This window comes from Dermacentor albipictus, chromosome 5 (assembly GCF_038994185.2).
Source record: "Dermacentor albipictus isolate Rhodes 1998 colony chromosome 5, USDA_Dalb.pri_finalv2, whole genome shotgun sequence".
NCBI lineage: Eukaryota > Metazoa > Arthropoda > Arachnida > Ixodida > Ixodidae > Dermacentor > Dermacentor albipictus.
The window spans coordinates 140,067,876-140,082,813 of NC_091825.1; the positions used below are offsets into that span (position 1 = coordinate 140,067,876).

Genomic DNA, 14,938 nt, shown 5'->3' on the forward strand with positions numbered 1-14,938 from the left:
CCCACTGTATCTTGCGCTAAGGGAATTAATTATTAAAGCTAGGCACTCTTTACTTATACTGTGCCTTAGAGCAAAATATGTTCCTGAGACCAACATAGTTGACGCCTAGTAGTTTTGGTTCCGGTTCTGGTATAAAAATTTATGTGGCTCGCTGTAAGTTGAAAGTACAGAATCCATAGTCACCTGAAGCCTCAAATACAGCCAGACGCGAATGACTGCATTGGATATCGCAACCTGTCTCATCTACCACTTGTTTATGTTGCAATGATGTTTGTCGTAGGATGTAAACTGCGGGATCTATCGGAAATGCCTGTTTAAGACGTGCTAGTACACTGGTAAGCGGTCAACTTCATGGAAGTACAGCGCGACGGAAAGCAGAGCGTTGAAGCTCTTGTCGGTTGCTAGTGGGCGTCGCAGATGTTGCCGCACGTTTGTCACAGCTGCGGTTTTGCTCTATTGAATCTCTTCGCAAAATATCTTCCTAATGCGTGGAATTCTTTTCGGGCGTAAAACAGCGCTTTTTGCGGCCCTGATGTTTATCTTCTTTGTACTCCTAGATCGAAGCGGAAAAAAATGGAGTTTGCAGAACTGATCAAGATCACCAAAGTTGACCGTGTAGTTCTGCACGCACCGCTCTGCACAAGCTTTTCGGGGACGCTATCTCTTTCGAGTCATCACTCTATATTCTCTTCGCGCACTGATGACGATAAGGAACTATGGGTACGTATACACTTGGTAACAACGCTGTCGTGAACAAGTTGACATAAATGTGCGACGTGCGGATGTTCACGAATACCTACAAGCAAATGCTGTGACACGTTGTCAGTGTCACACACGTAAAACGCTACAACTTCGAACTTGGCGGACTCATCCGTGAAACTTCGAGTTTGAACACTTCACAGAATGGAATAAACGAGGACAAAGCGACTTTTGAGACACGAAAGCAATGTCTTTTAGCCAGTTTTATTTTTTCACACTCGCACACTATGCATTGATAAAGGCTTGCACTGACATGCTGGTTTAGTGCTTCCATTTCCACCAATTGTGACTGCAGCTTACTTAGAACCCCCTTTGCTTTTCCAGTTGCTGCACAGGATGGTTGACACTGTCGAACGACGAATTGGGGCCCTATCTGGGTCATTGTTCTTGAAATGCAAAGACTTCAGGATAATTCAGCTCGATATCACTGGTGTTGAAGCTTGCAACAATGTTGCTGACACCATCGAATGCCTTTCTGCATTAGGTAAGGAAAAAGTCATCGTGACATAAACCATTGGCTTTTGCTCTTGTAGATAGCCCTGGGCGTAACATTTCATGCCTCCCCTGTCTCTCCTCTGCAGATAACCCGAAATGGTTTCATCCATTCTTCTACAATCCATCTTTTGTTATAATGGAGGATGGGTGGTCAGCATTCGCAACAGAGCAAGACTTTGCCAAAATCAAGCTGGTCTCAGATGATTGGCGGATATCATCTGTGAACCAAGATTTCTCGGTGAGACGTTTGTAACATGTTACACTGACATATCCTGAGTAGTTGCTTAGAAATTCTCAACAACTTGTCTGCTTGGAATCTAAGTTTAAAATAGTATTTAGTGGTGCATTTTACCTAATAAACTACTTGAGAACACTATGTATTTATGAGCAAATACACAAATATTTGGTTACAGCAAGTCATGATAGTTTAACACAAATTTAAGGAGGACCTCATTTGACCACTGAGCGATGGCTCTGTGGTTATGACATTCTGCTGGTGAGCATGAGGATTGGGGGTTCAATTCCCAGTATCAGCAGCCGCATTTAGATTGGGTTAGAATGCATAAACACATGTACTGTGCTATGGGCGTCTTGCGCTGGAGTTTGAGGTATAGTAGCGGCGCCTGGTGGCGGCGCGGGAAACGACATCTGGGTCGTACCAGCTTGGGTCGTATTGAGCCCTGGCTGTGGCGAAGCACGTTTCTAGGCCGAGTTTTGCGTCGATTCGCACTTTTTTCTGCCCTGTTGCGGGTGCGAAAAGGCTCGCCACTTCTCGCAGACCATGCCGACCACGCTGCGAGCTCGCCGCAGCCTATAGTTTAACGAAAACGGGCTCTCCGTGTGCCGTGGGACGCAATGCTGGGAGGAGACGGAATCGGTGACGCCGATCCGGAGAGACCTAGCCCAGCCTCGAAAAGGCGTCACCGTCATTACTTCTGCGTCGTGGGCTGCCATGAACAAGAAGGCCTGAATCCCAACATCATATTCTGCCGCTTTCCTTCAAGGCCTCACGAAGTGGAGCGTCGGGCGCGCTGCATAGCTGCAGTTCGTCGCGCTGAGTAAGCGAAACTTCGCGTCATGCTGACTGCTTCGCCTGTCTTGAAGCTTGCTTGATTATCTGCGTTCTAATGTTCGGTCTTTTGCACCTACAGTCCCGACAGCAGACCGACATAGCAGCAGGCATGGCTGGTAATTCACGATTCGAGACCCGGCCACAGCGACAATGAACAATTCGACCGATGCGAAGTGGTGAAGTGACCAGGTGTGTGCAAATGAGCACAAATGGTCGGGCTCATTCGATGACAATTCACTACTCCACTACGAGCAGCACAGCTAGGTTAAGAGAGTTAAATGCGCTCATCCTTGATCTCAAGCCAGCACGTTGAGGCAGCGCAGCAAGGCAGTATTGATTGCAGCACATCGATGTTCGAGCGCTGTCATTAAAACCTACATCAAGCGAGCGGCGTACGAGCTCGCGCTGCAGCGCGATTCGCACGTACGTGTGAGCTCATATGCATTGCATCAGTTATTACCAGTTACTAAAAAGGACAGATGGCCGCTACTACAACGCAGGCATAACTACTTGTTTAGCGGCATGCAGTCAACAAAGATTGCAGGAGGCCCGCCGTTTCGCGGCATGTCGAAAGACCGCTGCCGTCGCGGCGCGTACGATCGTGCGCTCGAGCAGTTCGTACATCGCGGCGCGTACAGTCGTGTGCTCGAGCAGTTCCGTACACATAATGTCTGCTTATCGCCGCTGTGGATTCATTTATAGCAAGCATTTCCTCGCGTTTGTGCGCCTGAATCTAGCAGCTAGCGTGCAAACCTTACCTGAAGTTCCACTTCGTGCGCGACTCGCTTCACTTGCGATTGACACGGTGCTAAAACTTCGCCGCCCAATTCTTGAACGGCGTACACGTATTCGGCACTGCATAATTTCTTGCCTTTACGCAGCGTGCCACTCCTGAAAAAATCTTCGGCGCCCGATATTCGCTGCAGGCCGTGAAACAACACAACCGAAAGTGGCGGGTCCATAGTGTAAACGTGCTTTCCGAAGCAGACGACCGAGCTTGGTACGACCCATTTTAGCACGGAGGGCGCTTTTTAGCACCTTTTTCGCAGCGCCCCCTGGGCAATGCAAGAGCCCCATAGGTACATCGTAAAGAATCCCAGGTCATGAAAAATTTATTTGGTGCCACCCACTGTTGTATCTCTCATAGCAAGTATTGGGACATTAACCCCGCATTTTTTTTTTTCAGTCTTTGAATGTTTTTTCATAGACATTCCTTCCAAGCAGTCAGAGCCAAAAAGCACTGCTTAAGGACACCTGCGTGCATGAAAGTAGCCTAAAGGGGCCGTATGTCTGATAAGAGAAAATGCTAGTCACAGAACCAAAAAAATCATGTAAAAAATCTTTTGTGTGTGTGTGTGTATTTGTGTGTGTGTGTGCGTGTGTGTGCGTGCATGTGTTTTGCATGACAAAGTTGGGCAATAGCTCCCATCTGTAACAAATTCTTGCTTAGTGCAAAGAGGTTTTCTTCATCATCAAGGAACTGTTGCAAAAAAGCTTCCGTAGTGACTTTTCGCGTGAAGACAGGACAAGGAAGGAAACAAACACGAACACTGTGCTCGTTTGTTTCCTTCCTTGTTCCATCTTCGCACAGTTCACTTAGAAGTTAATGGGCGCCAACAAGCCCAGCTAAAAACCTCTTGTGTAGCACTCCGCTCTTACAGTGACTTGATTGCTGATCAGTTTTGTTAGCATGAACCAAGCAAACTGTGGCACAGCAGTGTCCTGACCACACACTGAGACTTTTTATAAGTGTAGAGGAAGAGCAGCTGGCTGTGATATGATTATTTCCTCTGTGTTCAACACCACACCGAGATCATTAAGTCAGCAGCAATTAAATAAATGGAAAAAAGGACAAATATTACAATTACTCTTTTAAAGTTATACAGTAACGATGTGCATGTTAGAGTATATCTGATGACAGTGCCTTATGAGACTGATTTCTGCCGTAAAGAAGCCTGGTCTTTATTTGTAACACCTAGCTTTAACACTGTATCTTTTTTCTTTTTCCACCCAAATCCTGTGTTCAATAGGTCTGTCCAACCTATCCTGAACAAGTGATTGTACCTAAGAGGATAGAAGACAGTGTGCTGGTTGCTTCAGCTTCCTTCAGACAGATGGGCCGTTTTCCGGTGTTGAGCTACTTTCACAAGAAAGCAAAGGTTGGTGACATATGTATCGCATCACTAAATCCAGGATATGTGTACAACTTTCCAAAAAGGGACCAATGTGTTTTGCCATAGGGAATGCTGGGCTTTAGGTAGTGACCTGCCTGGTTCTACCACCAGTGACATCACATGATGTTAACTACACTTTTAGCATTTTAGGTGGATGGTAAACGACCTCATAGTTAATACCAAGCCTTCTATGTTGTCTCTTGCAGCAGATGTGTTGCTTTTGGACATTATTAAACCCAATAAATCCACCAGTTAAACATCCAGCAACTACTTTTGCATGATGTTGCTTTGTTAGGCTGATGGCAATGAGTGTCTTTGGCTTCATTCCTAATCAGCTGCACCTTTGATGATGCTTTTACGCTTGAAGTGTATTTCAGCTCGCACACAAAATTAACAGCTTGTCTGATAGCATTGTGCTATTCTGAGGAAACTACTGCTGTATACAGCTAATATCTCTGTGTTGCTGCTGCTACTTATTGTTGTAAAAAGGCCCTGGTGCTTTTAGGCCACACTCCCAGCATTCCTTTTAAAAATGCAAAATAAAGTTGACCACAGAAGGAATATAATTACGGTAAAAAAAAAAGATTATACCATACTGCTCTCTGTAGCAACAATATGGTTTGTACCTGGCCTGTTTTAGACATTTACCCACGGCACGAACAGAACAGACTGAACACAAAGGAAGGATGACATGATGCAAGCGCTGGCTCACCACGGGAAGTTTATTGCTAATAAATTGCATATAAATGAAAAAACTCATGCATGCACAAATTGACAAAAATGGAAGTGCCAACAAAGAAGATTGCAACACATGCTAAAATCCCACCAGGGACAAGATCGCAAGTTCTATTCCTACATGCATTGAGGAAGTGTATTTCTCTGCTGTGTAGCGGTACTGGCACCCCACTTTTGCATGTGTTGCCACTTCTTTCATTTTATATGCCTCCGCTATGAGGTGGGCTTTCTTGTCTTTGTTCTTCCAAAGCATGCACATAGAATCAAATACAGCCACACAACTACATGCTGAGCAACGCAGAGCCAAATGTACCTGACCAGCATCCTTCTAGAAGAATGTTCTTGCAACTGTCATTGATATATTGAAATGTTTGGATGATTTAACACTTTCTGCATGGCAGCACATTTTTATAAACCACATTGTCCCTGCTGGCATACGTCTTGATCTTTGTCTCATCCTGTATATACTGCCATCTTTTGGGATGGCACATGTATGAGCTCTATTATTTATATGTTATTTATTCACAGTAAACTTCCAGTCATGAGTCAGTGCTCATGTCATCCTTCTTTCGTGCCCAGTCTGTTTTGTTCACACTGTAGGTGAAGATGCATTTGTACTGACTCACCCAACTAGCTATGGTTTTGGACCAGCACAGTAGGATTTTCTTTATGTTGCCAGTTTAAGTAGTAGAATGGAAGCTAGTAAAACAATCTGTAATGCAGAAGCAAACATTTCCGTTTGTGTGTCTGAATGGATGCTGCTGAGTTGTTCTTTTAAGAATGTTCAGACTCGTCAGAACCTCCATGTTTTTAAAGCTTCACTTTTTTGAGAGGTAGTGCTGCACCAATATGTTGGCAAGACAATTAGACATACATGTTATTAGCACCTAACTTGATCTCACTTAAACATCTCGTCTCACTTTCAGAGATTGCTATCAATGTATTGTGTAATCATGATGATCAGTTTAGAAATTAAGAGCCTACAGAGAGCAAAGGAAAATTTGACTCTATAATGGGCCAACACTACTGGTAAATTACTGTACCAAGGTCCATTCGAGCTAGTTAAGAAGGCAATATCTTTGAATGAAACAGCACAATAATTGGGCCAACGCGATTGGCGAACACACAGAGTAAAAACTGTGCAAAAATGGCTGTTGAACTTTAAGGCTGTGTTGAGTTGAGTCTATTAAGTGTGCCTCTGCGAGCACTTCTGCAGGACCCATTCTACCACCTATTGTATCCACTGGTAACTAGGGAGCTGTTCTATGTGCTCAATTGGTCAAAAATCGTGCTAACAGCACCAAAATATACTCAACGAGGCTAGTTAGTCAAAATCAAGAAAAGACGGTTTTGTCCAGAAAGAAACTGAGCTCGTCAGATGCCTTTAGAGGATTAAGAAGGGCAGAGAGGTGGGCCAGCATGTGTTAGGAGTCTGTATGAAGCATGTCTTAATGGCTTATGCTGCTATTGCTCCCTGCAGACGGCACTCATGAGGTGCAGTCAGCCATTGGTTGGAACCACGATGCGGCGTTCTAATGGGGATGAGGAGCTGCTGAAGTCCGTGCTGATGGGTGGAAAGAAGGGGTTCATCATCGACACCCGAACACAGAATGTTGCTCAGTTAGCAAAAACAAAAGGTAAATCTAAATGTGCAACATGCCACAATTCTCCCTTTTCAAGTGTAATGCGCCAACTGGCACATGTTTCGTGAATTAAGTTGTGCATTGAAAACTTTCAGGTGGTGGCTGTGAGCCTGAAGTGCATTATCCAATGTGGACGCGCCTGCACAAGCCAATCGAGCGCTATACAGCCCTCTTGGAGTCCCTCTCCAAAGTGGTGGAAGGTGAGCCTCGAGTTTCGACTGGTGTTTCCCGACACATTGGTGTGCTGCTCATAAGTCTTTGTTCTGGTACTTTAGTAATCCTCTTTGCACTTATCTGGTTGAAGGCCTACCTATATAACAGAATTAGCTTAGAGGGGTTCATTCACCTTGTGAGTACATTTTCATGCTTAAATGGTGGTGTTGGCAAGGTGCATGCAAGTTGCATAACAGCAGCTTGACCAGTCCCAGCTGCCTATGAATTCTGCAGCTGCCTGCTGCAGAATCGAGCATATATCGCTGTTGCAGAAATTTTACAGAATGCCTGGATATATACATAGTTTGGCAGCATTAACGAAATTCACTCATACTCACTCACAAATTATTTTTTGCTTAGGGCTCTCTGGGACTCAGTCTCACAAAAATTTAAATCAGCTGAGCTCACTCGAACTAGCATTGACCAAAATTCTTTTGAGCCGGGCTCACTTGGAGTCCGACTCTCCAGAATTCTACTCACGTGAGCCCACTTCTACTCAGATTCACCATAATTTACTCAGTTGGGCTGACTCGGACTCTCTCATTGGAACCCGACTGAGGCAGGTCCACTTGGCCTGGCTATCACTTGTTCAGGCTTTCTCATGAATTTAACACATCAAATAATAAAAGACCTTCATACAAGACTAAATATAGCATATGCAGAGGGATTGCAAATGCGAAAACATTTATGGAAATGTACACACAAGAGTCTTAAACATAAATGAAAGGTCCTTATATCATGTGCATTACCATGCCTTATAAGAAGCAAGCAGTAAGTACGATGAGAGGTCTTTGCAGTACTGAAAGTATCTTGCTTAAAAGGTAAGTGGTTCGGACAAATTTTGTAGATATGTAGAGTACAGCTACAGCAAATCATTCACATCACAATTAGTGGGAAGCGTCTCATATTAAGAGAGCTGTGGGCAATTACAAGTTACCCTCCTCCATAGCCATGCATTTTCTCCTCAACTCATTTGTCGAGCAATCGGGGCTAAGCTCCGCCTTCACTGGCTCTGCGCCACGTTGTGTCGTCTACTTCCGGTTGTCTTGGAGCTTGCGCACAAAGCCTCTCCAGCCTCTCTGCCAGCTTCCTGGCAGTTGATCCCAAGCGGGAGCTATCGGAGCAGCGTGCATTACAAGTATTCTGTCGCAGCACCGAGCGTGTCTGGTGCACAGATAACCACAGCGGAGCTGCTCGTTTTGACGGATGGTCGGAGGCGTAAGCTAAAGCAGCTCTATACTACACCGCTGTGGCAAAGGAGCTTTAGCGTATACTTACGTAAGTGACCTGATTGGTCTGCACAGCCACTGGTGGTGTAAAGCTTAACCAGCCAAACAAAGAGCTAATATTGCTCTAACCAAGTGCAAAAGATTTTAAACATTTAGAAAAACATTGTGTTCATGATTACACTCTTGCCGAAAGTTTACGCCAGCAGCAGAGTAGAATCCACTTTGTTAGTGCTATATTAGTTCTGTGTTTGGTTGAGCTCTGTGCCACTAGGTGGCTGCACCGTGCAGTCCATTCTGAAATCTTTGGATCGTTCGTGTTTGTGCCTCCGCTCATCCTGTGAAATGCTCATCCATTCCGATTGTGCTTGCGTTCACCCGAATACTGGACAAGCGAAGCACCATTGTGGTAATAATCCTAATTGTGGTAGTAATTGCGCAAACGCACAAATTCTGGCGCCGACCAGATACCGACAGTCTGATGCACTACAGCAACTCCGCTCGTCTGCTGCCTTGCAGAGAGACATGATGTAGCAGTTAGACATACTGCCAGTTGCTATGTTTGCAGCCCACAATGTAACAAGGGCAAGCCATGGTGCTTGCGAAAAGAAAAATCGAGGCCAACGCTGACTTGAAGTTCTCATCAACACAGAGCACGTTGTAACAGAAGCAGACACTTGCTGTGTGCCGGAAGTCTTGAGTGTAGTGATAAATTGTCCTTGTGCATTCTGTTTTTGTTACTTTCTTTTTTTTATAGAAACAAGTTAACTAACATTCCAACTACTACAAACAACATTTGTTCGCCATAAAATTGGAAAAATTATAGATGACGTGCCCTGGGCAGCCAATCAGATAGCTTGCCCTACTGGCACCATATGGTCACCTCGCGTCACTTGGTCAGGGGTGGCTGAAAACTCAGCTGAATGGCACGCTACAATCGGTAGCGATGTACATTTTTAAAACCTTATGATAAAATACACACTTTATGCAGAGCACTTAGATGCGTCAATTAGTGATCAAAACGACCTACCCTAACAACTCAGTACACTTGTACAAAATCACCAAATCGTTTTAAGGTCCATTTAAGGATAAAATCTGCTAAATGTATCTTTAAACAATATTGAAATTCTTATTGGTGTGTTTGTGCAAAAGTGCGTCCAGCATGCATGTGCGTTTTTAGCACCTCAGGATAGAAATCTTTTCTTTCTTGCACTTTGTAGTATGAAGGCCTGCCTTGTAAACAAAAGTAGACGCTGCTAACATTGTGCACAAATAAAACTTCACTTGATGTAGTGCCACTTCTTAACAATGATTCACGATGTTGGCATAGATGGTGTGGCTCACTGTATTGCTTCTTGAGTTGTCGGACATCGTGCTATGATTGAGAATTTCATAAGTCCTGGTTGATCCAAAAATCAATACCGCAAGTGCAGATTCACAGCTCCAGTAGTGACACTGCTAACATCCATATTTGCTGTCAAATGCACTGAATCTGAGCTTCATACATGGAGGAGTGAAAAAAACCTGAAACGTGACATGATCAGCTTGAAGCCTAGTCATAAAAATACTATAAAGGAAAGACTCACAGTAAATAGGCCCTCACCGCCTGATATGCCAGCAGTGCTTCCTAGCTGCTAAGTGCATGGAGTGTATAGGTTTTTCTAGCGAAATATAAAGACAAAGTGTACTCCTTCACGTAGTATTCTCATTACCTTGCATAAGCATACAATTTTCTTATCAACACAGTCAAGAGTTCGTTTCAGTGTACTGCCAGAATACTATAATGGTGCTCTGAAACATCAATAAAGCTGTTCTCATTTAAAATTTCTGCTTGGTTTCACATAACTTCAAGTAATCTCACAGAAAAACTGATACATTTAAAGCAGCTAACATAAAACGTTCATTGTTTGTAGTCATTCAGTTTCTCACACTACTTAAAGATAAACTTGTTTTAGTGACTAAATTTTACTGCAAATTATGTAAAGCGTGCTCGGAAACACTCAATGAAGTTTCCATCACATCACAATCTTTATTTATTCGTGCTGCAATTGGTCACGCTTTTGAAGAGAGAGTGCGTAACAATAATGGTTGGTGACAAAGGTGCCACTAACAGTTACCACATAAGCAGTGTCTTGTAAAGGTCGAGCAATGGTGGAGGGCCTCCAGTGCCTACGCTTTGAGTCATCGTGCGGATAGGCCCCAAAGAGAAAGGTAGTGGGGTGGCGTTAGAGGATGCTGGCTTGCTAAGGCTAGCAGCTTGGCATCACGCTTCCTCCTAGTTGTTTTTCTTCCTCCATGGCACCAAAGCGTACTCGTGTAAGCTACATTGCCGAAGTTCAATCAAACTACAATTCACGAGAGCACTTCTGAAAGTCCAGCTCACCTCGTCATTCTCAGAGGTTACACTTAACACTGAGCATTTGGAAAATAAATTCAATCTGTAGGAGCAACAGGGTATCAGTAATTTTTATTTGACTTCACTTATCCAGCCATCAAGACAGCGTGTAAACCAGCTGTTTCAGGATTTCACGAAAGGCCCTCAGCCCGCGCTTCACCTTGCTGACTGAGCAAAGAACGGGGTGGGCAATGACGAACGAACCGGGTGTCACCGGATGATTTCTTTCTTCCACAAATTCCAAACCAGTTTCTTTGAGGCAGAGTTACTGCGGGTTAGGGATAGCATGGGCGTGCTATTGCGACAGAGTCGACGATGTGATTTGCTGCTGTACAGTCTTCAGATTCCCTAGTCGATTCACCTAGGGAAGACGGCAGAATTAAAGCAGATACTTTTCGAGAGTGAGGACACAGGGTCTTGATGTGAACTGAGATGTTTAACTTACTCCTGCACGGAGTGAGGTTCCGCACTGGAGCCATGTGACTAAGCTAATACACCCTTTTTCCTTTATTTTCTACAACTTGATGTCGTAGTCGATGGGCACGGTGGATTCTATGCCCTGAACACCACCCTAGCCGCAACAACATATACTATGCGCATGTGCCCGGATGTTGTGCGCTTCCCAGCGAACTTTCCCCAACTTCCCTTCCAAACCTGCTTGCAGCATTCTGCAGAGGTGTGAATAGTAAGAAAAGGAGAAGCAGAGGAGATAGTTGGAGGGGGCATTGAAGTGCGACATCAGTGCGCTGTCCAGACTTAGAGGCATCAACTTGTGTTGCTGGTGCGGCGCTAAAAACGTGCACAAAACTGATGTGCACGCTTTCTGCAAGGGGTGGGGAGACGTGGGGGAGGGGGTTGTAAGTGCGGCATGGAGCCTCACGACAGTGCGAACGACTGACAGAATTTTTTATTTTAATTTTATGCAGTTGTGCAACGTACGCAGCGCACTGCATTGTGTTGCTGTTGCCGCGACTTTAGCATTGCTTTAATTTTTAGATTGGCAAAATAAGCAGAATTCACTCACAAAATTTATTATTTGCACAGGGCTCGCTGGGACTCACTCACCAAAATTTTACTGACAGACAGGCGCTCGGATTCAAATACACCGAAATTTTACTCAGCTGGGCTCACTTGGAGTTAGGCTCACCAAAATTCTGCTTAGCCACGCTCGCTCAGACTCAAACTCACTGAAATTCTACTCGGCCTGTCTCACCCAAACTGATACTCACAGTTCAGTCTGAGTGAATAGACTCATTGGTGATTTTGCCAACCTATGGAAATATATGTGATGTAATCTAGTACTTAGCTTTACATTGTGCTAAAACAGCTGTGTTTTCAGTATCCCTCTTATTCGCTCATTGAGATGAAATAGTTTTAGAAAGAGTATCTTTCTATGGATTTGAAAGTAAGACCAGGTCTTTAAACTTCTATTTAAAGTCCCTCTAGAATGTGTCATAGACTGCATATGTGGAAAACATTGCAGGCTGCATTTTGTCGTTACCAGCACTACTTTAGTACTAGGCTATGCTATCGCCACTATTAAAAACAATGACATTCCTGATAGGACTAACCACCAGCTCTCACACCTGTGTTTGAGTTTGTGACTCTCATGGGCAAAAACTGTCTATAAATTAGAAAACAATTTATTTGTAGCTATCACACAAAATTCAACTTTTTTCATAGGCCTGTGTTATGTGGTACATGGTAGAGTGAATGATGTAGTGTGCAAGGTGGAACCTGGATATTGAATTTGCGTGCTTGTCCACTGTTTCTATTCTCCAGTTTGTCAGTTTATCTGCACTTTGTTGTCTTACGTTAGTCACATTCCAGTTCATTTCCATAAAGCCTGTGTTCTTAGGTTTGGTATCGTGATGTTTGGAAAGTTCATGAGTTGTGTTGCATATGTTCACCGGAAGCATGAACTACATGTCACTCTGATTCATATTTTCCTTTAATAGAGGCACCTGGCGCATTTTTTTATTGTAAAACAGGGACTAAGCTGTGCTTTATTGAGTGTAAGTTTGGGGCTTCAATGTTTCTTTGCACCAATCACTTATTTGTTAGGACTAAGTGCCAGAATGTTTGTATAGACATTTTGCTGCAGATTATAGTAACTGTCGCGCTTGGATAAGTGAAAAGCCATCTGTGACAGCATATTCTATATCTTTGCCTGTTGGGCGCATCAAGCTTTGCATTTATTTGGCTGTAGAAGTTTTCCAACATGAATGTAACAATCTTCTAGTATTAATGTGTAAATTTTAATGAAATTACAGGTTTTGCAGCTTTTTTCAGAGGAATATGTAATGTAGGAGTAAGGAAATTGGTATGCTGTGCATTGACTTCAGCAGTGTTGTCATTCTGTACTGTAGTGCAGAGGGAAAAATTTATGCACATGAAAAATGTTTGTTGCTTGTGATTGCGGGCACAATGGCATCATCTTTAGAGCTTGAGAAAAATGCAGCTGTGCATGACTTGCCAGTAAATCTCTGAACCTGAGCGTAATGAAGCGACTCACCAGTTAATCATGACACATCTGACATCTTTGAAGGAAACCGTTTCAAGCATTGAAAAGTCTGTACAACATATGTCTGACACGTATGACAAATTGCTCAAAGTGTCTAATAGGCATGACAAGGAAATCGAGCTCCTGCGTAAGAGAGTTGACGACATTGAGGCAAACCAGGACGGTCAGCAATTTCGAAAACTGCGTCAGGAATTGAACGACCTGAGCCAGTACAGTAGGCGGCAAAACATGGAAATACATGGAATGCCTGTGACAGATGATGAAGATTTACTGAGCAAAGTAAACAGCCTTGCTGTAAAGCTTGACTTGCCCACACTTGCAGCAAATGACATTGAAGGGCTACACCGCCTTCCATCTCAACCAGACAAGGTGCCTGTGGTTTTGATCTGTTTTGCCAACCGATCCACAAAATCAGACTGGATTTCAAAGCGCAAAAAATGCGAAGATGACATTCGATTCTTTGATAACCTGACGGCTTCTAGCAGGAATTTACTGTGGCTAGCTAAAATGAAGGCTAAGGAAATGAAGTACGCTTTCGTCTGGTCAAAGGAAGGAAAGATCTACGCTCGAAAGCAACCTGGTGCACGAGCCATCAGGATCGCTTGTGAGGAGGACATTGATAAGATGGTTTAATCACTGTTGCTGCGAGACTGCGCAGTACACCTGCTCAAAAATGGCTTATTTTACTGCCGAGTCATTCACCGACTTTCTAAAGGATGGTGCTTACAATCCTCGCAACACACTATCTCTTTACCACTTGAACTGTCAAAGCCTAAAAAATAAATCGGAAGAAGTAGAAGCTGAATTAACTAAACTGAACTTTAATTTTGACCTTATTGCCTTCACTGAAACATGGTTTACCTCAAATGCAGATGTCAGCGAGTTTGCTGGTTACAAGCCCATTTCAGTATTTCGAGATGGAAAGCGTGGTGGTGGTGTATCTTTATATGTGCAAAATTATTTGTGCTTTGAGGTCTTGTCGGATTATTCAATTGTTTGTACTGATTTTGAAACTGTTTGCATTGTTTTTCATAGAGTTACTATTATGGTTGTGTATCGCCCCCCTCAAGGAAATTCTGACAATTTTTTTCGCTTCATTGATTGTTTTCTGAAGTTTGCTAACCAAAACAACTGGCGTATCATCGTACTAGGTGACTTCAATATTAACTTTTTGGAGGATAACGCTCTGAAGATTAACTTGAATGAAATAATGCTGTCTAATGGTTGTGACAATACTATTAAATTGCCTACTCGCATATCCTTGCACTCTGAAACATTAATTGATTTGTGCTTCACTAATTTCCCACCTCAGAGTTGCATATCCGGTGTTTTTTCTTCTGGAATTAGTGATCACTTACCTTTCTTTTCACTTTTTCCTGATACGACCAAATTGAATAAACGCGTTCATGCTCGTAGAGTTAATGATGAAAAGAGCATCTCCAGATTTTGTCACTTGTTGTCGACAATTAATTGGGTAGATGTATATGGTGAAAATGACTCGTCCCGTGCTTATGATATATTTATTCAGAAGCTGCTTGAATGCTATTACGCTGCGTTCCCAACTCAAACTATAAGAAAACATAGAAAGGCTAGAAAAGAATGGATGACAGGGGCACTTTTGAAACAAATTAAAGAAAAGAACAAAATGTTCTCTCGTTTTTTAGAAACGCGATGCCCGGATGATTTAGCTAAGTTTAAGAAG

General features: G+C 43.4%; 1 protein-coding gene across 4 annotated transcripts in view; it reads left to right on the plus strand.

Moving 5' to 3' along the window:
- Window positions 1-14,938, plus strand: part of LOC135908372 (myotubularin-related protein 9) — a 52,704-nt gene that overhangs the window by 8,124 nt on the left and 29,642 nt on the right. For 3 of the 4 annotated variants that reach the window (XM_065440141.1, XM_065440142.1, XM_065440143.1), the window contains 6 exons: window positions 558-720; window positions 1,084-1,243; window positions 1,341-1,492; window positions 4,357-4,485; window positions 6,716-6,872; window positions 6,974-7,078. In XM_065440141.1, coding sequence (XP_065296213.1) covers window positions 558-720; window positions 1,084-1,243; window positions 1,341-1,492; window positions 4,357-4,485; window positions 6,716-6,872; window positions 6,974-7,078 — 866 coding nt within the window. Of the gene's footprint in view, window positions 1-175; window positions 336-557; window positions 721-1,083; window positions 1,244-1,340; window positions 1,493-4,356; window positions 4,486-6,715; window positions 6,873-6,973; window positions 7,079-14,938 lie in introns of those variants that run through there. The other variant, XM_065440144.1, reaches the window with a different exon arrangement.